Source organism: Colias philodice, chromosome 21, assembly GCF_061535455.1.
Source record: "Colias philodice isolate Cphi_HAF_F1 chromosome 21, ilColPhil1 Martin Lab GWU primary, whole genome shotgun sequence".
In the NCBI taxonomy this organism is placed as follows: Eukaryota; Metazoa; Arthropoda; class Insecta; order Lepidoptera; family Pieridae; genus Colias; species Colias philodice.
In genome coordinates this window covers 10,216,770-10,242,235 of record NC_143106.1, presented here as the reverse complement: position 1 = coordinate 10,242,235, position 25,466 = coordinate 10,216,770, and the positions used below count along the sequence as shown (strand labels likewise).

Here is a 25,466-nt window from a genome sequence, read left to right as displayed (position 1 = left end):
ATGACCTAGAAAATATTTACAAATTACAGAGATTATGTTTATCTCCTTCGTTAGCAATACTAATCACGATAGTTAGTAGTTAGTACCCATTGAGGTACCAATGCAAGATAATTGAATTAAATATTGTGTTAGTTACTTTGATTCATTACAATTTTATAAACTGAAAAGGATTTTATTATCAAAATGCTCGAATTGCTTTATATGCGTATAAGTAGGTAAAAATTTACTGAGGACTGAATATCGTCAGTAGGTTTCTTATTATAATTTGGTGTTAAATTTTTTCTTTTAAATGCTTTTTTTTAGTCTTGAATGGTAAGTTATAAACTATGTGTTGAGCTTTTATTTTTCTTCCGAATAAACAGTACAATTAAAATAAAACCACATATAATTTTTATAGAAAATTTAATCATGCCATCTGGCTGTTTCATAATTATTGTAACAAATATAAATTGTCATTTAAGCATACATTAGTATCAAAGGACATAGAATTTTGTGTAAAAATTCTATGTTTTTCATGATGAAATAAGTCGAAAAAGATAATTTCTTACAAATAGTAAAATCTAAAACTGGAATTACAACTGGGTAAGATACATATTTTTTAGAATACATAATGAATTAATTATTAAAGTTATTGTTTTTTAATACATAAAGTAAAAAATGTTTTGAATGACATTAAAATAAAGACGTAGTTTGATATGAGATTCTACAAATCTCACACAGAGTATTTTTAAAAATTACAAAATAGTTTGAATAACATTAAATTGCCTGAAAATCTTAATCAAGAGATGAGAAGTTTATAAATTAAAGCCATTATTTATAACGGGTTTAAAACACGATTAAATTATTTATAACGGGTTTAAAACACGATTTATTTTGAGAAATATGTTCACCCGTTACCACGTTCTCTCCAAAGGCATAATAAATCGTATATTTTTAGTTTCTTTAATTTATAAATCTATAATACTTGATACACTATGTTATACATAGAAAGAGAGCCAGGTCAATGACCTTAGGTTAGAAAGAGAAAGAAAATCGTAGTACCTTCTCTATCTATTTGTATACTAAACACAGCATAAAAATTTTATGACCCAAAATTAATAAAAAATCCTTTGTGACATCAGAATATATTGTATCAATAGAGAAAGAGATATGATAACACTATTTTCTCTCTCTTTCTAAACATCGGATGTTACAAGTCGTAATATTTATATTGTTAACACGATCGCTTCAAAAATTTCGTCATTTGAAAAGTATTTCTGTAGTTCTATAATAAACGGTGGGTACGTGATACAGGTAACTCTTCACTTTTCATTGTTTATGACAAAAAATTGAGACAGCACTTTTATTTTTATTATTTTTTTGGAAGACACTGGCATCATTAAATCCGTTTATTCCTAGATATTTCTAAAGAATTAGCACTTAGTCTTAAAGTATTATAGTAAGGCACTTAAATTACAGGCGTGTTCAGTTAAAATTACTTACTAAAAATAATTAAAACAAAAATAAAACTTATTCGTAAAAATTAAGTCAAAAAATAAAGCTATTGAGCTTTAATCGCTTATACACTATAATAAAAAAAAAAAAACATAATCTAAGTCTTAGATTCTTTTACAAATGCACTGGTATGTAAAATTATTAAAAAAGCGGCAGTTGAAAAAATGCGGGTAGTAAGCTACAAAAAAGCTCATAATCTGCCTCCAAATACCGAAAATATCGTAACTTTAACAGAATGAGGGTAAAATATCCAAAAAATAGGACACAGTTTTATCTACCTTCAGAAACTTTCAAAAATGAGGGTACTCCACATTCCCAGTGCATTGTATCTATCTAGTTCATTTCTTCTGCGTCTTGAGCCCATCTATAACGCTCTTGAGGTTATTTATCTGCGTATTGATATCTCCTACGGGCTGCTGTGAGCTAGCGCGCGCGTCCCGGGTCTGCTCCATCATGCCGACCATTACTTCCAGCCCTAGTATCGCTGTACGAACGCCTACCACTTCTATCTGTAATGGGAATAAATGAGTTGAAACAGTTTTGACTGGTTTAATTTTGATCGAGTATAATTAACTATTGAATATAACTAATCTGAGACGTAAAGCTTTTTTGTTTCAGGTTATTTTTCTTATTCAATAATAACAAATCTGACGGTTATTAGTTATTACACTGGTCCTTCGAGCCGGGTATAAATTAGTGGCGTATGTATTTGAGAAAGAGATCTCATAAAGTTTTAAAACATTTTTATTGCATTTTTTTTAAATTGAAACACATTTACGACAAGACAAAAATTGCAATGCAATATGGTTGAAAACAGACAATACATTGGACAAAATATTATATTTATTTGTTTGTCATACTATAAATTTCATTAAATGTGGCGGTGAGAAAAAAATTAATGGCTGAAAAAAAAGGTTTATTTATTTGTCATACTTACCGACGGCAACGTGACCACAGCGTCGTCCTTCACCTCGAGCCGCACCTTCTTGCTCCTGTCCTGCCCGCCCGGGGCAGCTGGGGCAGCGGGCCGCTTGCCCCGGGGCACTTCCGCGTCCTCCTCGTCGCGCAGCATGTCCCGCTTGGGGCAGGAGCACACGCGCACGCCTACACTCTGCCGCCCGTACACTTTGCCGCTGTAGTGTAGGTAGATATAGAAATTAGTTGATTAAGGGCCGATTATAGCGTAAGAAATAAATAGGAAAAAATTTGTTTGATAAAGGGGGATTTTTCAATCTGTGGTTAAGCTATCCGTCCAATAAATTAAATATTAGACAATAATATATGACACCTGTAAAATTTTAAATATGTAGTTGCATAATTCGCATACAACGTATTTTTGAAATGATCGTTCAATACGTTATTCGACGCATAAATTTTAACCAAGACTTGAAAAATCGGCCCTAAATAATACATTTTAAAATAATTGTAAATTGCAGTTCTATTGAACAGTAAACAACACAAAGTAGAATGAGTGGAGAAGTTAGTGTCATTTCTTAAAACAGCAGTACAGTTACTGCATACTTTATTAGTGTAGAGCTGTGCTGAGCAGTGGTAAAGTGAATTTTAAACATAATTTAGAGCAATTGGTAGAGAGAAAAGAAGTGTTAAATATGTGCAGGTATAGTGTTACGATAAGTGTAGATCGCGTGGTAGAGTCAGAGCGCGTAATAGAGGAAGTGTCCAGGAATGTAGAGCGATTGTTAGAGCTAATATCAATTGTAGAGCGTGTTTTAGACTAAGTATCAATTATAGAAGCACAAGGCAGAGTTATGTAGAGCGTGTGATAGAGCGAATATCAAGCAGTGTAGACCGAGTAGAGGATCAATTATAGAGCGAATTCTAGAGCTAGTGTCAATTGTAGAGCCAATGTTAGAGATAGTATTTAATGTAGAGCACGTGGAAGAGCGAGTCTCTCGACAACCGGTAGAGCACATAGTAGAGCGAGTGGTAGAGTTAGTAATAAGTGTAGAGTGCGTGTTAGAGTTAGTATTTAATGTAGAAGACGTGGTAGAGCGTGTGTCAATTATATAGCGCATAGTAGTGTGCACTCACCTGATATCCTCCAACGTAAATATAACATTAATCGGCCGTCTATTAATCCCGGAGGAGCAGGAGCTCTTGCAGGCGAACACATAGGCGAGGTCTGCGGGGGCATCCAACCGCACCGCTACAGAGTACCACGAGTCACTGCGGTCAGGCCTTCCGCAGTAGTACACGCCCGATGATCCCAGTGCCCGGGCTGAGCGGAGCACGTTCATTGTCACTGCGCGCTCTGTGCCTGCACAGATAATATGTAACATATTAAATTCTATAGATTTCACTTAATGCTCACTATTCATTGTCCAATATATGGATAAAACTATCACATTCACACACATTTTTGACGTGACAACGTCTTATAATTCGATAGAGCCGGCTGCACGCACGAAAAAACATGACTCATGCGGCGTTACCTCGCTCTGAGGCGTTCCATGTTAAGGCTTGAAGTGCAAGCGAGAGCGCGGAACGAGCAACAAAGAAGCACAATCGGACGTTGTCACGTTCAACTATCGTCAGTAAACCGACTTTATAGACAACCAATTTTTTTTTAATGTAAGAGGAGGCAACAGAGCAGACGCGTCACCTGATGGGAAGTGTACTGCGTCACCCGTACGCACCAGCAATGCCGGTCAATTTGTCAAAATTGTCAGTGTGTTGCCAGCCTTTGCACACGCACAATTCACACCACTATTATCGTTTCTACATTATTACTTATGTTTAAAACATAACTGCCTACTACAAATGCAGTTTTTCTGAAGGTGTGTTGCCGACTCTGAGATGGAGGTACATTTTCTTCTTGAAGATACTATCACAGCAGTTCCGGCGTTAGGGGGGGGCGAGAGGGGGTGATAGCCCAGGGCGACAAATTCTGGGGGGCGCCAAGGTCTGAAGTTGGAGTATCTTGGATCTCCTGGTGCAAACCTTCAGAACACCTTAAGTGGGCGCCACAATATTTTCGCCTGGGGTGTCAGTGGCCCTTACACCGGCACTGTATCACAGTATACAACTTCCGCGAGCTCGCACACACACTGACCCCAATGACTCTATAATACTAGTAGACGCGGCATACGCCAACATCATTGCACTAAAAAACAGCGTAATTAATACATACCTACTTACTAACGCATTATCACCAATACAGTTGTTCTCTCTTTCACTCTCACGCACGAGACATAATACATGTCTCACTCATGTACTTCGTAATAACAACTGCCGATTGAAATATAAAAAGAACGTCCAGCCACGACGCTGAATGGTGCGTGACTAGGTGAAACTCGGGCACTTAGCTGAGTTTTTTCTTGCCAAAATAGAGAGCGGGTAACGTATCTAGCTTTTTTATATATCATAGCACTGACCCGCGTTGGAGGACTCGTGCGAGTGCTGGTAGCAGCGCTCGACTCGCTTCTCGGCCTGCGCCAGTTCCGCAAATACAGTGGTTGCCCGCACAAACACGTCTCGGCCACATAGCTTCTCCGCATCCCAGCGAAAGCCAACAGAGAAGTTGCAGCCCATGTTCACGTAGATCCGATTCAAGCGATGCGAGTACTGGAAGAATGCCATTATTAATGTCACAATCAATATGCCTATTTATTTATTCAGCCACATAAATACCGGAAAAATCAATAACTTAATGTCGAACTCATATTTCTAAAAATACATAAAATACAAATCCTTACTTATACAATTAAAATTTATTTCTCAAAATAATAAATTTATGAAATAATTTGTGACTTATTTTAAAAAGAATATGAAACATACCAAATACTTCTTTTTCTTTGTATGAGCAGCATCTATCTCCACTGTGAAGTTGACATCACCAGCAAAGTTGACTCTCACAGGAGGGCCAAGAGGTGAATCCTGAAATAAAAATTCATGTATCATAAAATCTTTTGTAATCCATATGATATGGCAGTTCAATTTTTTCATGAGGTGATTTAAAAAAAATATATAAAAAATTAATCAAAACATTGTTACATACACATTCACACAACATTATTACAATTAGATACAATTAATTAGATAATGTCTTCCTATATATTATAATGTAATTGTGTATTTATTGTTATGTGTTCCATAAATAAAATAAATTAAAAAAAAACATTCAATAAAGCTCAATTACAATTAAAACATCACAAACATTAAAAATAAATCTCAATTATTTGATGAAGTGCATGATTTTTATTATGTATCCAATTAGTCCCATACTCACAGGTGCCAGCTGTATGGGCTGCTCATACTTCCTCTGCACGTCCATGGTCTCCTCGCAGAACTGGGGATCCTGAAGCAGGTCCGGAGTTTGCGGCAGGTACGTGTTCAACATTTGGAAGTCCACCTCGTTGAATGTTCTGTTTAAATATTGTTTTATTTACATATGTACACTATGATTTTGTATTATTGCTCAATTCTATTATAAATCAGGCACTTGCACTGGCTTTGTTTGGGTCGACCAAATTATTATTATTAAAAACAGCTTGAATTCTTTAAATTAGTTCTGTATTTCTGAGTCTTTATTATTGTATCAAAAACTCAGGTATTAAAGTGAGAAACATTTTCAAAACAAGCATTGAACCTTGACATGATGCAATAGTTATGTAAATTATTTTATGATAAATTATAATATTTATTAATAAATAAAATTATGTAGGGTTTTATTTAGTGAATATCAAACTAATTATTAAACTCCCAAAAAGTTTTAGCTATGAGTCATTATATTGAAACATTTTTAGGTTAGTAAAAGAATTACAAAATATAAAAGTACTTACATTATATTATCTTCTCCTTCAGCTTGTGGAAATATATGAATTTCTTCATTTTTGAACATGATTTCTTAGATTTTTTTCCTGCAATAAAGAATATTACTTAATAAAATTCTACTCATTATTATGCTACATAATGTAAAGTTGGTAGGGATGCCATGTATGTATATTGTCTCTCTTTCAAAGCAAAACCACTGAACAGATTTTGATAATACTTGTCAGTGATGTAGCTCATTTAACAGAATAAGACATAAGCTATACAAATACTTGCTTTTGTGGATGGGTTTGGTCTTTTTTTAATACCTTCTGTAATTTGCAATAAACTAAGTAAGGCAAACAATAAATATTTGGAAGAAATACACTATACAAACATTATTACACAGTATAAGGCCCTGCGCAGACGGCACACTTTTTGTGCGATCGAGTCTGCGGCGCACAAAAAGTCTGCATGGCGCGCAAAAAGTCGGTCGCGGATTTTTCACAGACTCAACGCACACGACGCACATCTTCGATCATTTTGTCGGCAGAGCTGTAGGGACGTAGACGCTATGGAAATCGTGTAAAGTGTGCGCCGTCTGCGTTAGCGCGCGTTGAAGCAAACGTTCAATTCTTTTCACACACTTTTGTGCGGAGCGGCGCGGTGCGGTCTGCCCGAATTACACGGATTTTTTGTGCGCCGGACTTTTTGCGCGTCGTGTGCGTTACTGCATATAATTTCATAGGTTCTATTTTCACAGACTAAAAAGTGCGTCACGGATAGTCTGTCGTCTGCGCAGGGCCTTAAAGTAACTTTTATGATTTGTATCATTTTTGATGACATTTTTACTTTCAAGGAAAGTAATGCACATTATAATGAAGTATTATAAGAGTCAACCACATAAGAATACTGGAAACAGTGCGTATGATATTAAATGATTATATTATTTATATTCTCCAACAACTTCTAGTCCTAATCATGATTTTTCCAAGCCAATGGGCAATGGTTATATTTTGTGATAAGTATGTAATATAGTTGAAAACATAAAGAGATAGAAAGTGTTCTAATTTCTAAAATATGTAACCAGTTAAATACTACATTTCATAACTGTTGAGGATAAAAAATACCTTTGGTGTTCAAAATTGTAAAATACCTACCGTTCTATACGAGGAAAATGAATTAACTCGCTACGCAATCTCCCACATACAAAATTAATGCTTTAAATAACAGCACCTAGTGATGAAAATTTCAATAATTTAACTGTAAAAATCACATTGAAACAAATTCTTAAATAACTCCAAAAAGAATAAATTGCAAACACAGTAAAAACGACATCGCACGTTGAGTTAAAAACATCAAAACAGATAATAAAAATTTAATTGATAGAAAAAAATCTGCTTGTTACAGATTATACAACTATACATATATGGCAACTCTGCATTAAGCAAACTGCATTTCAAACTGAAAAATCAGTGAAAATTATACGTTTGCCTTCTGTGTATTCTTAAAATTTTCCACATAAATTATACATTTACAATAAATCCAAATTTATGTACAGTTGTATCAAGTTCAAATGACTGACAATGAATATATTGAAGGATCTTAATTTATTTTATTTATTCAATATGTTAAATAAACTTATTTAAGCGCATGCAAATATGTCATAGATCAATTTAAATTGAGAATTCTTTTCGACATGAAATTATATTGAATTAATTCAATAAATTAATTAATTGGTCAGTCTGATGCAGATTTACTGAATATGGTATTACCATGTTACAAAAAAATATCAAAAATGATTAAAAAAAATACACCAACTCCGCTTCACTTGTGTTTTTTTCTGATTTCACTGTCATTAAAAGTACCTAATTATTTAGTGCATATTTTCATAGCAACAGATATTTTGAATCAACAGTGGGCTCGATTATGTACCAATACATAGTGCAGACAGTTGCGAGTGACTCTATAAACTAAAATCAATAATAATCAGTGACCAACAAAGGTACGCTATGTTTGCTTTTGCAAAGCGTATAACCTGTGTTTAGTGCTAGCGTCCGGTTGGCGTCTGTCATAGTTATCGCGAAACTACAAAATAAACGCGTCTTTTGCAATATTACGTTGAATGAATGTGCGATGTCGTGTGTAAAAGTGGTGCTTTTGTAATGGGCTTTTGTTTCTAGTGACCAAGATGAATTATGAAGCGGAAAGGGCAATGAATCAGAAACGATTGCGGATGGAGGCCGAGCCGGGACACGGCGTTGTCCAGGGTAACGGATTGCCGCTAAATTACATAGGTATGTTGTGTAACTAAAGTTTTGCGCGGGAAATAGCCGATACGATTGATAATACGGCGTTGTTATGATTTCTAGATAATGGTCATCAAATACCGTATCAGCCGTATGCCGGCGCATATAACACGCATTACCCTCCGCCGGATGCCTTCGCCGCGTACGGGCCTCCGCCCCCGGGGGGTTACGCTCCTCAGAACTTGTCGTACGCGCCTCCAGCTCACCAGAACTATGCACATCACCAGACTTTTCCTCCACAACAACAAGCACAGCTGCATATGGCCCAGTCACACATGGGTATGTGTATGTACAAAATTTTTTACTTCTTTTTAGTAGTTTTAAGATTATTATTATAATACTTAATTAATTTTGTACTGTTTATATTATGTTGTTACTCGAAGGAATCATTATAAAAAAAGTCTTATTGACATCATAAAAATCAATTCAACACACACTGTTTCAGAAATTAGTCTAGTGGTTTTTTGGTGAATCTATGCAAGTATTAAATATTAAATACTTATGAATCTCTTTTCATTCATCATCATCATGTATGAAGAGATGGAACAATAAGGACTTGCCTTACCAAAATAAAGTAATTTTTCAACTAAAAATTGTATGCATGCAAAAATATAAGAAAGTTGAGCGGAACATTTGAAGATGTAAGAATACTTCATGACCATAATATTAACTTTTCTAATGATAATTGGATACCATTACATTTAAAACAACATCATAAATAAATCCTTTTCAAATTATTATTGTTATGCATATTTTATAATTAATATTAATCCGTCAGTCCTCGGATCACAGACACAATAGAAAATCTATTGTGTCTCGGCCCGATCGGGCCGCTCGGTGGTCAATGGGTTAATGAAAAAGTTTGTTGCAATAGATGAATCAATTTAAGCTTTTGGATTTGTAAGAAATTGGAATATAGTGATCATTTATAATTTATGTTTGGATCGACAAAGGACACTTTGTCTACACTAATAAAATAAACCGGAACAGCCGTACAAATAAAAACTTGCTTATTCAAACCTTATGCAATGCATAGATATGATAAGAATAAATAAAGAATAAGGATGTCATAATTTCTTACAAATAAATTTGGAATAACGTCGATGTAACTATGCTCACGCTATGCAATAGGCGCAAAGCGGCAACGTCGCAATTCATTCACAAAATTATGAAAAACATTGAAATTGTCTACGGTTAAGCCTTGGTGCTGTCATTTTGCTGACGCTCGTTTGACTTCGTCGAATTTGTTGTGAAGTTTCATCATACGATGTTCTGTTTATTGCACGCCTCATAAGCGAAGCGTTGAGGTGGGTACTACTGTCACTTCGCGCAAAACATCTGATTTTTCAAACTTAAAATGTCTTTATGTATCATACATTGCACTTGTAAGATAATACATACACACACATATTAAGAAAAAACACTATTTTTAACATTCATGATATTTTTGATGTCATTTTTATTATTTAAACTAGTTAAAAAACAGTTTAAAAAAGTTCTGTCTTGGACGTCCGTGTGTCTGTATGTGCGGATCCTTTTTCTTGTTAACACGATAGCGACCGAAATACTTTACTAATCGAGTCTTTTTTTTTCTCTTACGCTTGAGTATGCTCAGGAATAGAACCCTTTCATTTTTCAGGGTCTGATTCGATGTGGTTTAATTGTTATTAAATAAACAAAAATAATAATTAATAAATAATTATTAAAAAAAATTATGAGGCGTGCACTTTTGGATTTTCCAAATTTTTTATTTATTTTTTAAATATTTATTGGAAATAATTTAAATATATCATTAAATATGCAAGCAAATGATAGATAACGCTATCCAATATCTGGAGAACAGAAGATAAACCCACCTTGAGATAGAGAGTTGCCAAATAACTGGTACTCAAAACATACAACTCCAGGCTTAGAAGATTTATATTTTCAACGAAAGTGTATATTATTGTGATAAGTTTAGAATTAATAAGTTTTATGTATGTATGGTTTGGCGCATGTTGTAAATAAATAAATCATTATAAAATATCAAAAAGGTTTTTCATAATTTCGTATATTTTGACATTTCATACAAAATTTTCCATTTCAATAGGTACGTAATGAAATTATTAATTTGCTCAACTTTTTCTACTTCCCGTATTACTCTCATTGCTAAGATTGAAAATTGCTTCTAAAACTTGTAAAACACAGCACAATGTACTAAAAGATAATATGTTATAACTCGGTTATGTCAGACTTATACTAGGGTGGTAGCCGTAATAAGGACGGAATAGCATTAGTATGAATACTTATTACGAAGTTATACTAGGTTACATTTATTTCGTGTTTATTTGTATGATTTTTCCTTATTCTTAGTTTATTCTTTGCATAAAATGCTATACCTCGTTTATTTGTACGGTTTAGTTTATTGGTTTGGTTGATCATGCTAATCAAAAGAGCTACTTGTTCAAAATAAAAAAAATAAAATTGTGTTAGGTAGTCAATTTATTCAGGAAGATGAGGCTATAAAATTTTTGCGATAGTGTGAAAAAATATTCCTACTTCGGATGAAGCCATGGCACCATCATACACATGGTGATGGTGCATACTACGCTTATGAAGCTGAATTGAAACACTGAGACGAGTCATATTCTAAACCTGAAAGTTCCAATTGATTGTATATAGAATATTTTCTTAGCGCTTTTACACAATAATAAATGAACCAATTTGGATAAGCAGCTAATAGCTTTCTGATAAAAAGGGCAAAAAAAATACATAGTAATAGGTTTTTGTGGTAATTTTATAATTATGTAATTGCTATTACTTAATAATTGAATTGTTTAAAAGATGATAAAAAACATTAAAATTATGCAATTATATCACTTTGATTGTATTAATTATTGAGAACAAAAATAAAGCATGCAAAGAGATTTAGGTATTTAAATTTGAAGCACATTTCTCCGTTAGTAAATCTTCCTTCCTATTACATTGCATTGAATCTAATCTAATATATATTATAAAGGCGAAAGTTTGTAAGGATGTGTGGATATATGGATGTATGTATGTTTGTTACTCTTTCACGTAAAAACTACTGAACCGATTACAATCAAATTTAGCACACATATAGAGGGTAACTTGGATTAACACATAGGATTGTTTTTATCCCGGAAATCCCACGGGAACGGGAAGTATGCGGGTTTTCCTTTGCAAACGCGGGCGAAGCCGCGGGCGGAAATCTAGTCTTAGTATAACTGGCTTGAATGTTATTGTCAGTTAATAGAATATGGGTGTTATTTAATAGTAAATTCCTTTGTAAGATTGTAGTATTGTGTTGTGGAAGATAGATGCATTTTACATGTGTTAAGAACACCTATTTGGCTCGCTATGCTTTACGATACAATATTATTTGTAAAGGCAACAAAAAAAAAAATTGTACGTAACTTGTTGTATACATTGATAGTTTTTTTTTGCATTATACTATAGTACGAGGGCTCTTTATTGTTATATTATGCCATCATTTATAAAAACTCTAATATGTATAATGTTATGGCTCATTGATTATATCATTAAATAGCAGACAAAACAAAAGAAAAATAATTATTATTTATTGATAATTAACATTAATTTGTAAGGCGCGTGCGCATGTCTGGTGTTTCGTTCGCGCATGCTTACACACGGCTTTGATTCGCTCAATAGCGGCCTTTACACGCAAACTCTATCGCGCATGAAACAGCAATCGTGCGTGAAAGAGCGTGCGTATAAAGGGTGTAGGGCGCGGAAGGAAAGACCACATGCCGCGCTCATCAGTCGCGCGCGCAATCGCACTCACGATTGTACTGTGGGTTGCCTTTACACACAAATTCTTTCGCGCACGAATAAGATGGCGGACATACGCACGTGGAGCAAGGAATTAGTATTGGAACTTATTACTTTATACAGATCTTTCCCATGTCTCTGGAAAATTAAATCGGAGGAGTACAAAAACAAGAATTTAAAAGACCAAGCATATAATTATTTATTATAATTATTAATTATTTGTTATTTAACAGTATATTAAATAACTCATTATTCATACGCAAATAATTCTTGAAATCGTCTGGATAGTTTTCTCTTAATTCTTTAATCAAAGGAATGTGACAATATTGCTGTCTATATTTTTTAACCCACACTGAACGTTTCTTTTTCTTTTTGAGTTCAATGAAACCAGCAAACATGATAACTTGCGCCACCCGATATCTTGTCTCCATTTTTTCACTTCTATCACTCGCGGTTGTCGATAAAACCGTGTGCATTGCACACACTCCAACACGCGCCTCTTTCACGCGGTCTATCACGGGCGATTAGTCTTTACACGGCCGCTCATTCCGCTAAGGAAAGCAAACACGAATAATCGCGCGCGAAAGAACAAGTGTCGCAGTTAAGACATACAAAGGTAATCGCGAGCGATTGAGCGTGCAGGTTTTCCCGCGCGTAATCCTGTACGATCCACAGAACGCGCGATAGAGTTTGCGTGTAAAGGCCGCTATTGAATCATCAATATGTTGATATGAACGGTGGTCAGTCAGCCGTCAAGCCTCAATTATGGTTTCTGTAGGTCACGGGCTTGATAGAGCTGTTTGCGCAAATTATATTGTAATACTCATGTATTCATATTTGATTTTTATATCATATTTGATTATAAGTACTGTGTACTTTTAATGGGGTAGAAACCAATGCTTTTAATCTCTGAAGATAGTTTGGGGTGAAATAGAGTTGGGTGAAATTGATTTTAACCCCTTGACCACCGAGTGGCCTGATCGGGCCACGACACAATAGATTTTCTATTGTGTCTGTGATTCCGGGGGCTGAGGCATTAATTAATTAAGCAAAATTAAATGAATGTTATAATATGCAAGTCAGATTAAAAGTTGTGTAAAGATGTTCCATTTTCATTTTTAGTAGTGCCGTAATAAAAAGTTTTAATTTATACGAAAAAAGGTTATTTAAAGTTTTGAAATTGAAATTTGTAATAATAAAATAATAATGTAATAATTCGAATGTATAATTGCTTCTTTGGTCCCTTAAATTACAATGGTAATTGATATATTTTATATACTAGCAGCTCATCTCAGTTCCGTGTCGGTTGACTTTATTTTACAGTTTATTTAAAAAAAAAAATAACGTACTATAGGGAAATCATTGACCACGATATTTCCTGATGGTAAGCAAACTTTAAATTTAATTTACAATTATTGTCCATCAATAAAAAGAAAATCTATAATATATATCAAGAACTCAGAAACACACAGCTCATATTGGCCGTTTCGCAGTCGGCGGCTACGGGCCGGAGGTGGGCGTGCACAAGCCGGCGTGGCCGCCGCAGCCGCACCTGCTGCCGCCGCTGGACGCGCAGAAGCCGCTCGACATCAAGCAGCTCAAGCCCGAGATCAAGCTCGAGCCGGCGGATGCGCAGAAGCGGTCGCATCCTGATGCCGAGATGATGGTGAGCGTACAGTGGGGCTAGACAAGTGGCTTTCTATTAGCGTAAAGTTTAATAGAATAGAATATGAATGTATGAGATTGACGTAATCAAGCGTCGTCGTCCTCGTAATCAAACGTCAATCTCATACATTCATAATCTATTCTATGAAACTTTACGCTAATAGAAAGCCACTTGTCTAGGGGGGCAGACTGTACACTTGCATAGATTTAAGTAGAATTTCAAATTCCAAAATTTTTTTTGGGTCCATTAATTTATTGTTAAATTTTTAGTTCATATTTGTACTGTATGTTGATTTATACAGTTTTAAAAGGGCACGAAAATTGTCCTTGTCATATAAATAATCATGATGTTATTTCGATTCTAGGCTGGTGATATGGAACAACCAAAAATAAAAATAAAAACGGATATATTCAAACCAGATGATATGGCGCTACGGCTGGATGACAAGCCAAGAGGTAATTTAATATTATACAATTACTTATTAAAGACAACATATATTTCAGATTAGGGCACTTTTATTAAAAAAAAAGACGGGTTGCACTCCGGGAGTGCCGGCAGAAGTGAAAACTTGATTATTAACGTTGAACATGTTTGATATCCATCCGTCTTACGCTTTTTCGATCAGGTCACGTGTCCTGACGCGAGTTTAAGATTTTATACCCATTACAGAAAAAGTGCTCAATGCCGCTAAAGAAGTTTTCACTTCAAAAACAGAAGAAGAATTATCATATTAGAACGACAAACATATTGTTACATTTCGGTATTTTTGTTACAGATATATCTATGAAACCACACGAAATACCAAAACCGTTGGATCCACAAGCAAAAGGTATGTATTATAGATTGCATTTTAAACTTCAAATAAATGTTGTTTGGATCATTAAAAATTGTTTTTTTTTTCTTTTTAGATGATAGTCAATCCCAACTCAGATTGGAAGGTGATAAAACAGCAGGTATGGATTTATCAGAGTACTGTATTACAAGATAATAAATAAATAATAATAATACATGGGCCAATAACTGTATCTCTATAGTGCAGTCATGGGCTGCTGGTGTCCCACATCACATTAAAATTCTCTAAAGGGCGTGTTTGACCTGTGTTCCCACGTAAGCCTCTCAAAGGAACGGGCATCTTCCTTCTGTTGATACCCGTGTATTATGGAGATATACATGGGCCCATAATATACCTTTTTGACTCCTCAGTCACTTTGTTACAAGAACTGTTTGTAATTATTGTGTGTATTTTCAGAGAGAACAAGCGAATTGAGTGAAGCTCGTCCTATTGACAGCAGTGCACCCGTCGTTGACAAAACGTTAGTTGTTTCAATTCTATTTTTACGTAAAAATTAGCAATGTACTAATTTGGTTATGATTTGTTTTGATTGATTTTGTAAATAACGTGATTATGTTTTGTTAATCATCGTATCCATTTTTTTTTTATCAGGGATGAAGAGAGGAAACCCTTTAGTAGCCCTGATGCAAATCGACCCGGGACAACGCCGGGGAAAATGAGCACTCCAGGTTTAGAGGTAATAAGATATTTTATGTTTATTTGTTCATTTAAATATATTATGTGAAATATTACATTTAATCCGTCAGTCCTCGGATCACAGACACAATAGAAAATCTATTGTGTCTCGGCCCGATCGGGCCGCTCGGTGGTCAATGGGTTAAAAAGCAGTGATTCATATATGCATTGTATTTTGTTGTTTAGTCATCACTCATCATAGTATTAAGGGCTTAATGATATGTAGAATCTATAATGTTCTATATGATAATTAATTAAAAATAGATTTTATATATAAAGAATGACATTTTTTTCCTACATTTAAGGGCGATAAACCACAAATAAATGAGTAACAAAAGAAATCTTAAATAACTTATTATTATCAGCTAATTTACAAAATATAATAACCTAAATCAGAATACTGTGCAGTTCGTTAGTAGCTGACAAAAGGGATTGACTCAGTTGATCAACAAAAAAAAATAAATAACAGAAAAGCTGAAAATGTACAAGAGCTGCAAATTTCCCCTGTTTCATATAAAAAATTGCCTCTATTTTTTATTATATCATCCTTAAAAAAATAAAATACAATTATCACCCCCAGCCAAAGAAGCGCGGGCGGCCCAAAGGCTCCACAAACAAGCCGAAGCCCCCGGGCGCGACCCCTCCCCGCGCGCCCGCACCCCGCCCGCCCGCGCCCGTCGCCCGCCCCCGCGCGCCCTCCTACCAGTACGCGGTGCGACCGTTCCGCAAGGACTTCTCGGGGATACAGTTCCGCAGGTGCGTAGATACACACACACACACATATACATACACGTACATGTCGCAACACGACACATCGCATCACGACAGATCATAACACGTCACATCGTACTGCAACACGACACATAAAAACACGCCGCAACCTACTGCAACACGGCACATCGCAACACAACACATCATAACAACAACATACCACAAGATACATGTTGTAACATGAGATTCTACGACTCGCATCACACCATCAACACATCTTTGACTATAGTTGAGCCAATTTAATAGGCAACATTTGACGTCTATCAATTTTATCTTTGAAGAGAGGTAACCTGCTTAAAAACATCGATTAAAGTGAATTAATCGATACTGACTTGAAACATTTGTCAATCGAACTTGAAACACATTTATTAATATAAGATGATTTTTATTCAGAAGTAATCAATGCATTCGATTCTAGATGTCAGATTTCGATTTTTAGAGTAACGTCTCTGGTATTTAAAAAGAAAAAAGGTTTATTGACACAAAATTGTAGCGACGTCAGTTCTTTAATTCAGAAATTGTTTATTATGTTTAGAATGGTTTATCAGTAAAATGAAATCTTAAAATTACTTGTATCGGTCATTATTATTATAAATATGTAATCGTATTTGAAAAAAGTTAAGCAAATGTGCAGTTCTAACAAAACGAAATATCATGTTATTCAATGTCGTCGTTACTAGGTTACATTGTTGAATTTTGTTGAACTGTCAAATGTTGCCTATTAAAATGGCTCTACTATATCATATCAAACCATGCAAGAAAATTACTAAAAAACAAATGTATGGAATTTTACTAAAATTCATTTGTCCGTTCTAACTTAATTATATTTAGCTCTATAATCTCATGATAAAGCTGTCTATTATGATGAATGGTGATGATAAAATACTAATGTTTGCTAAAAAATGTAAGAATTTGTTGAATTTCACAATTTTGTTGAAATTGTGAAATATAAATGAACAATATAACTTACTTATCGATACATAAATCAGGTCACCCTGAGACTTGGCTCCATTTTACATAATATGTTTTTGATGAGATATGATATTTTTCGGTAGAAGTGAACTTTAAATAAAATTTACTCGGAGACTACATTTGTTTGGAGAGTTGTTTTCGAGCGATTAGCTTTTAAAACTTGGCTGCAGATATAAGGTGGACTGGTTATCCGTTAAAGTATCGTAGGGTTAACACATAGTCGTCTACGTAGACGAAATGAGTTACGAGTTTGCGAATTGTTGTAAAAATTATGAGTCTTTTGAATACAAGCGAAGAATGAGACTTGGTTCCTTTTTACATAATATGTTTTTGGTGGGATACCTGTATTATTTATTTGCTTGTTACATCAGTCAGAATCGACATTCGAAATCGAAAATTTAACAATAATTCCAGAAGTTTTCAAACTTCGGTCAAATGAATGGTTCATTGGGACGACAACAAATCTCATTTTGCAACCTTGTCCGCAGGCCAGAACATTGTTTAAATTGCAATTAAATTATTTTTTTGCTGTATGGTCGTGAAAAAAATTCCAAAAGTTCTGCAAACTTGGGAAAGTTTTCGATATAATATTTCATATCACGTATTAAATTTGCAACCAATCTAAGTGTACGGAATATTGTTAAAATTGCAATTAATTTATTTTTTGCTGTATGGTCGTGATAAAAATTCCAAAAGTACTGCAAACTTGACATCGGAAACATATACCGAACGGTTGTATAAATTTGCAACCTTTTTCGTTGACCGTAATATGTTTATTTATAATTATTTTTAATTCGTGGTCGGTCGGTTTTCGATTATTCTGATGCATTTACAAATTTGCAACCTCATTCAGTTAAAAAAAAAAAAAAATCATTAATATTCAATATTAAAAGATGTTCCGTACACTGAGATTGGTTGCAAATTTAATACGTGATATGAAATATTATATCGAAAACTTCCCCAAGTTTTCAGAACTTTTGGAATTTTTTTCACGACCATATAGCAAAAAATAATTAAATTGCAATTTTAACAATGTTCCGGACTGCGGAGTTGCGGACAAGGTTGCAAAATGAGATTTATTGTCGTCCCAAAGTATCATTCACTTGACCGAAGTTTGAAAACTTTCGGAATTATTGTGAATTGATTGTCTTGACTGACTGGAGTATGTCGTGTGCGCGCAGGCGGTGGAGCGACGACTGCCTGGACTCGTCGCACATCCCCAACGAGGTGTACTTCGGCGACGTGCCGGTGCCGCTGTCGGTGCTGTACAACTACTACGACGCGAACGCGGAGCGCGAGCGGCTCGCGTCGCAGGCCGCGCACATCGCCGCGCAGAAGGCCGCCGCCGCCAAGCTGGCCGCCGCCAAGCTGCGCGGCGTGCTGAGCGCCGAGGTGAGTGCCCAACTACTGCGACACGTCGCAGGCCGCGCACATCGCCGCGCAGAAGGCCGCCGCCGCCAAGCTGGCCGCCGCCAAGCTGCGCGGCGTGCTGAGCGCCGAGGTGAGTGCCCAACTACTGCGACACGTCGCAGGCCGCGCACATCGCCGCGCAGAAGGCCGCCGCCGCCAAGCTGGCCGCCGCCAAGCTGCGCGGCGTGCTGAGCGCCGAGGTGAGTGCCCAACTACTGCGACACGTCGCAGGCCGCGCACATCGCCGCGCAGAAGGCCGCCGCCGCCAAGCTGGCCGCCGCCAAGCTGCGCGGCGTGCTGAGCGCCGAGGTGAGTGCCCAACTACTGCGACACGTCGCAGGCCGCGCACATCGCCGCGCAGAAGGCCGCCGCCGCCAAGCTGGCCGCCGCCAAGCTGCGCGGCGTGCTGAGCGCCGAGGTGAGTGCCCAACTACTGCGACACGTCGCAGGCCGCGCACATCGCGGCGCAGAAGGCCGCCGCCGCCAAGCTGGCCGCCGCCAAGCTGCGCGGCGTGCTGAGCGCCGAGGTGAGTGCCCAACTACTGCGACACGTCGCAGGCCGCGCACATCGCCGCGCAGAAGGCCGCCGCCGCCAAGCTGGCCGCCGCCAAGCTGCGCGGCGTGCTGAGCGCCGAGGTGAGTGCCCAACTACTGCGACACGTCGCAGGCCGCGCACATCGCGGCGCAGAAGGCCGCCGCCGCCAAGCTGGCCGCCGCCAAGCTGCGCGGCGTGCTGAGCGCCGAGGTGAGTGAAAAAATATATATTTCAGGAATATAAATATATTTCAGGACAATTTTCACACACGGCACGATCTGATCCCATACTAAGCTTTGGCTTGTGTTATGGAAACCAGATGGCTGATAAACATACATATGTATATAATTTTAAATAAATACTTATATATAGATAATAAACACCCAGACACAAAGCAAACACTTATGTTCAACACAAATATTTGCCCCAGGTGGGATCGAACCCACGACCTCTGGCTCGGAAGGCAGGGCCACTACCAACCGGTCAGTCAAACTATGTATACCAACTACTGCGATTATATACTATGTACATGGGTTGATCCAAAAGTAATGATAATCAATATTAAACAAGGTCATTACAGTTAAAATTATTATTTAGTCCTCTAGATAGTCTTCTAACTAGATAATATACTTCGATATTTTTTTCTTAAACTTAAAAAAAAAAAACCTTTGACTTCATCCACAAAAACCCCTCTACTGCGGCCATCACTTCGCTGTCGTCTTAAAATTTCTTGCCTCGAAGGTGTTTCTTGTGCCGAGGAGAGAGATAGAAATAACTAGGAGCTAGATCTAACAAACAGGGTGGGTGTTCAAGCATTTGGAATGCCGATTTTTGAATGGCAGCCATTGCAACTGACGCTTTGTGATCTGGTGCGGTGTCTGGGTGAAACAGCATTCAAGCCCGCATTTTGCCATGTCTCTTTTCCTCACTAACCTACCGCAATCTTTTAATTTGGTCTGTGTAGTAAGAGCCCATTATAGTGGCTACCTTCTTAAAATATCCCACCATAATTATTCCTTCAGCGTCCCAACAAAATAACGCTTTAATCTATCCCACTAATTTTCCCTTTGAATTTCTTCATCGTCACTTTGGAAGCTCGCATCCAGGCCATTGATTGTTTCTTGGTTTCAGCATAAACATGGTGAACCCGGGTAACGTCCATGATCACAAATCGTGACAAAAAATTATCCTGGTCTCATAAAAAATTTGGAAATTCACCCTCTAAATGTCGAATCGTTGTTTCTTCTTTTCGTCGAGAAACATTCTGGCACCCACGGTTCACAGTTAAATTAATGTAAATACTTGGAAACGTGGCCTGTTGATATGATTTTTTTGTGATAACTTAGTGAGTATATGAGCAAACAAAAAACATTTATTTTGTATTTTTATGTGCACAGGAAATACCCAATTATCATTACTTTTGGATCAACCTAGTATACCAAGTTGCGTCGCCATGGATACGACGGGTTGCGTGCGTGCGGATCGCAGAGTAGAGCGCGTGCGGTGGAGTTTGTGAACACATTGAAATCGCACACAATGTGGACGCATCGCGCGAATGAAACGGATAATTTTCTAAAAAAAACAGTTTAGTTTTATTTACATTGATTCGCATTTCGCTGGATTTGCAAAGTTATAAACGAATTAATTTTAATGTTGCAGGTAACGACGGTAGATTCATCATCAGATGATGATTCATCGGGGACATCGGGCAGCGGTTCAGAGGATAGTGATGATGTAAGTTTATTTTTATTTTAACAAATATAATCGTAGCCAAGCCAACATCAAACAACAAAAAATCATAACAATGATTATTTTTATCAAAAAAAAAATGTAAAAAATATTCACTTGCTATAGATTAATAAATATGATAAATTGTTGTAAAAGTTTTGTTTTAGCAAAGCATATTTTTAGGCTTATAAATCTTACAGCGGTGATTTATATTATTGCTCTAATTTCTAAAATTACAACAAAAATAAAATAATGTAAATTATTATCTTATTATTTTTGTTATATTTATTTGTATCAACTAATTGTGTGTGTGCATCCCAAGAAACAGAAATAAGCAACTATTTATCATGTACAGGACGCGCCACTCAAACGTGGTCCTGGCCGGCCCAAAGGCTCCAAGAACACGTCCCCCCGCACGCCGGGCACGCCCACGGGCACCGGGGGCGCGGGGGGGGGCTCGGGCGCCGGCTCGGGGCGCCGCGGCCGCCCGCCCGTGCCGCCCGAGCTGCGGCAGCCCGGCATCACGGATATGAAGAAGTTCTGCAAGGCGGCCGGGATACGGTTCGATTATAAGAAGCTGGTCGAAGGTGGGTTCTGATACTAATTGAGGACAGATTTATTGTTCACGGTGTTTACGACCTACCGTCACTTTATTTTATATTTTTGTTCACGCGAATTGTAATATGCATTGTCATTGTGTCATCTTAGCGTCTGAGTATTGAACACATCTAATACGAATTAATTTTGTGTTGTAATTAATATAAACCTGTGCTAAAGAAACGAATGTGTACTTAAATTGCTCATTGTTAACAAGTTTAAGTAAATAAACAGAAAGTTCATATGTATGCAGTTTTATCATTTCACAATTTCAATTGGTGTTAACAAAGAAAACGTAGATGAAAGCCATCAGCGATATATAAAGAGGGAGTTTTGTTCACACGCTGTTAAACTCGAACTGAAATTGTTTATTATTTCGTGTGAATTTACCTGTTAGTTTTATCTACATATTGCAAGTTTTTGGTAGTGCGCATTGGTTCATATTAGTATGCTTAAAAAATATGAGTTAATGAGAAATAATGTAAGTTTCTTGTTATAATTTTTTATGGCACTTAAATATTAATATAATGTTAAATTCTTTTTACAACGCAAAAGCAAAAGCACTGTATCAGTATTTGAGTTAACTTAAATATAAGTATGTAGTGAAAGTTTATAAAATTACATACATGACTAAAAAAATTTCTTAACTTTTCGTTTATATTTTTATTATGTATTGTGTATGTATGTAAAAATGGCCCTTTCATATTTCCATAAGAGTAATCACATGTATCCATATTCCAGGTTGCACGAAAAACAAAGAGCGTGTGGCGAAAATGCAAGAGTTACTAACCGCGGCGGGGCTCGAAGGCAAGCCGACGCTAGAGAAGTGCCGCGCGATCAAACAGGCCAAGATGGACGCCAAGGAGCGGGAGCGGATCGCCAAGAAGGAGGCGCGAGCAAAGCCACGGGACGACGGTGATGGTGAGATTTGTGCTCTATAAATTCTATAATAATTATTAATTCATTTAATCATTGAAACATCATTGGTCAACTTGTTAGTAACAATATTGTTATACCTATGTTAGTAACAATACCAAAATTTCAATGTCATTTTATTCTATGATCTGGTGATAAGATTCATGTCCGGCGCGCACCGAGCCGAACGATTGACGGTGTAATTTGGACCTTGTAACAAGGCAATAAGGTTTATCTTTGCTTGTAATGTGTCATGGCGCGTGCCGAGCCGCGCCGTGGGATATGACAGCGAGATTTGTACCTTATAACAAGGCAATAAAGCTTATCTTTAAACCTAATATGTTCAGTTGCTCCGCGCTAAGTTGAATGACACAACGGTGCGATTTGCACTTTATACCGAGATTATAAGGTCGATGTTTGTTTGCACGTGTGCAGGGCTGGCGGGAGTCGCGCGGCGCATGACGCGCGGCGCGACGGGCGTGAAGCCGCGCCAGCGCATCGTGATCTCGTCGGACGAGGAGGACGGCACGCCGGCCGCGCGCCGCACGCTCTCCAAGCTGCGCTCCAGCGTCAACGACGACTCCGACTGAGGGCCCGTGAGTGCAACCACATATACACACGCACATTGCACACCGCAGGCAAACCGCACACACACATACATACCGTACACCATAACACAAACGTACATGATAGCATCGCACGAGGGTGGCACTAACACAACATAACGCACGCGTCATACATTATTACTAACTAATACGGTGCCGCACCGCTTGATGACATTATACACGAAACTGCTTTAACCCATTGAACACCGTAAGCCCCGATCGGGGCGCGACACAATAGATTTTCTATTGTGTCTGTGATTCCGAGGACTGATGGATTAACCAGCTTTAATACAATACACTGCATGACAATGCACAAAATACGTGTGTGTTTATTTTGTGCATTGTCATGCAATGTATTGTACACACACGTATCGCAAACATACACAAACCATTCACCTGCGTGGTGCACTCAATATAGCACCAATAAAAAAAACGCACGTATTATAGAGCAAGCACGAATACGACGCCGCACCGTTCGATAAAATCATACATCAAACAGCTTCAACACAACGCACTCCACACCAATGTACACAAAAATACAACAGCACCATACAATATAATATTATAAAGTTTCTGTTATAAAAAAAATATTGTATTTATTCCAGGTAACACCTCGTGTGGAAGTGACAGACAATATCGAGACAGTGAAAGTGTTGGACCTTCTAGAAAGTGCTTCGACGGGGTCCATGACCTGTAGCGCGGACTCTTGACTTGTGTGACTCGGCATAATATACTAGTGATGGCCTTATGTGAGCGATCGGAACGTCAGTGTTGCCACACACGCTCTACTATTTTCCAAACTTAATTCGTAATTTACCCAGTTTTTTGGGTGTAATTTTAGACTGCAACCACTAGACGGTGATATCGCATTTAATATTCGGGTTAATGATGGCAATAAAGCGTGACGGACGAACGCAAATGTTACCATATTTAAAATTTTTTAGATTAAAAATGAAACCGCATTGTGGTGTTGTCGTTTTGATAAATTTAACTAGTCAAGTGTAAAAAATGGATAAGTTTCCGCGCTCAGGTTGACGCGAATCGGTCGCTCGAAAAAATTTTCCTACTAATTTTAGGTCAAAATTTAGAATGGTAATGAAATGACAAATTGTCCGGAGTGAGTGTTGGACCTTTGGTGTTTATTTTTTTATTAAAAATGAAGAAATAATATTTTCTGTGAGTTATATTAAACAATTGTGTATCATTTTTTTGTGTCTCGGTGTTTACAGATGTATTCACTAAGAACGGTTTTAATTTGTATATGTTTATAAAGGGCATTGAAACTTTCTGGCATATCAAACCCGCCGCCATTTTGATTTTTTTTCAAAATCGCGGCGCACGATTAAAGTGGTATGTATGGATAGAGGATACATAGACAAACAAAAAATGTCTAATAACATAGTACCCTAAAGCGTCACATTACCGAGATATTTGGAGGTAAATATTCACTTATGAGTACGACAAACACTAAAAATAGACTTATTACGTGTCTATATGCATAATATTATCTCCAAATAATCACTCCCAGGTAGATTATTATTATTAACAGTTTATTGGAAGAAAGTAGGTAGATTCATTACATAAAAACATACATACATTACATAAAAATGTAAGTAATGTAATGAATACCTACTTTCTTCCTGTAATAATAATAATCTACCTAGGAGTGATTATTTGGAGATAATATTATGCATATAGACACGTAATAAGTCTATTTTTAGTGTTTGTCGTTGTACTCATAAGTGAATATTTACCTCCAAATATCTCGGTAATGTGACGCTTTAGGGTACTATGTTATGAGACATTTTTTGTTCGTCTATGTGTCCTCTATCCATACATACCAATTTAATCGTGCGCCGCGATTTTGAAAAAAAATCAAAATGGCGGCGGGTCGATATGCCAGCGTCCATACAAAAAGTTTCAAACCCCTTTGATCAGTTTCCCGTTCCTATATTAAAATTATTTTGGATGCCAAATGTTTGAATGGCATTGAAATGCATCTACAAAATATATGGGTAACAATTTTTCAAGAGAGAAAATTTAGATGTGTAAATAACTAAGCTTGAAGTTCTTTATTTAGCAAGATTAAAGATAAATGACACTGCTATTCCATATTAAGATTCCGTAACCTTTTACATATTGCAAATTGGAATCCATTCCCATTTTAGAATCGGACTCTTATTTACATCATGTGACATGTCGTATTATTAAATGAGGCTATTTTTTACGAATAATGTTTAGTTTGGGGGCAATTTGTGCGATTTTTCTTTAAAATAACTCAACTTTAAATATTGGAAAGCATTGTATTGATGCGTTTAATATATTTTTGGAAATATAAGTTTTGGTTAAATTTATTTACATGAACAGATAAACA

General features: G+C 36.8%; 2 protein-coding genes across 2 annotated transcripts; one reads left to right on the top strand and one right to left on the bottom strand.

The window, feature by feature from the left end:
- Window positions 1-409: 409 nt before the first annotated feature.
- On the bottom strand, window positions 410-7,627 carry p53 (transcription factor p53). The gene is made up of 8 exons (XM_089708392.1): window positions 7,425-7,627; window positions 6,297-6,374; window positions 5,744-5,879; window positions 5,293-5,391; window positions 4,890-5,079; window positions 3,547-3,772; window positions 2,432-2,627; window positions 410-2,003 (listed from the first exon to the last, which is right to left on the bottom strand). The coding sequence occupies exons 2-8, from the start codon at window positions 6,353-6,355 to the stop codon at window positions 1,833-1,835; spliced, it is 1,077 nt and encodes a 358-aa protein (XP_089564518.1). The 5' UTR covers window positions 6,356-6,374; window positions 7,425-7,627; the 3' UTR covers window positions 410-1,832.
- Window positions 7,628-8,076: 449 nt separating this feature from the next.
- On the top strand, window positions 8,077-25,026 carry LOC149479156 (uncharacterized). The gene is made up of 16 exons (XM_089708903.1): window positions 8,077-8,269; window positions 8,448-8,561; window positions 8,637-8,852; window positions 13,859-14,031; window positions 14,396-14,486; window positions 14,807-14,860; window positions 14,940-14,984; window positions 15,281-15,344; window positions 15,476-15,560; window positions 16,140-16,315; window positions 18,484-18,694; window positions 20,907-20,981; window positions 21,331-21,562; window positions 22,314-22,493; window positions 22,923-23,083; window positions 23,698-25,026. The coding sequence occupies exons 2-15, from the start codon at window positions 8,456-8,458 to the stop codon at window positions 23,075-23,077; spliced, it is 1,863 nt and encodes a 620-aa protein (XP_089565029.1). The 5' UTR covers window positions 8,077-8,269; window positions 8,448-8,455; the 3' UTR covers window positions 23,078-23,083; window positions 23,698-25,026.
- Window positions 25,027-25,466: the final 440 nt, after the last annotated feature.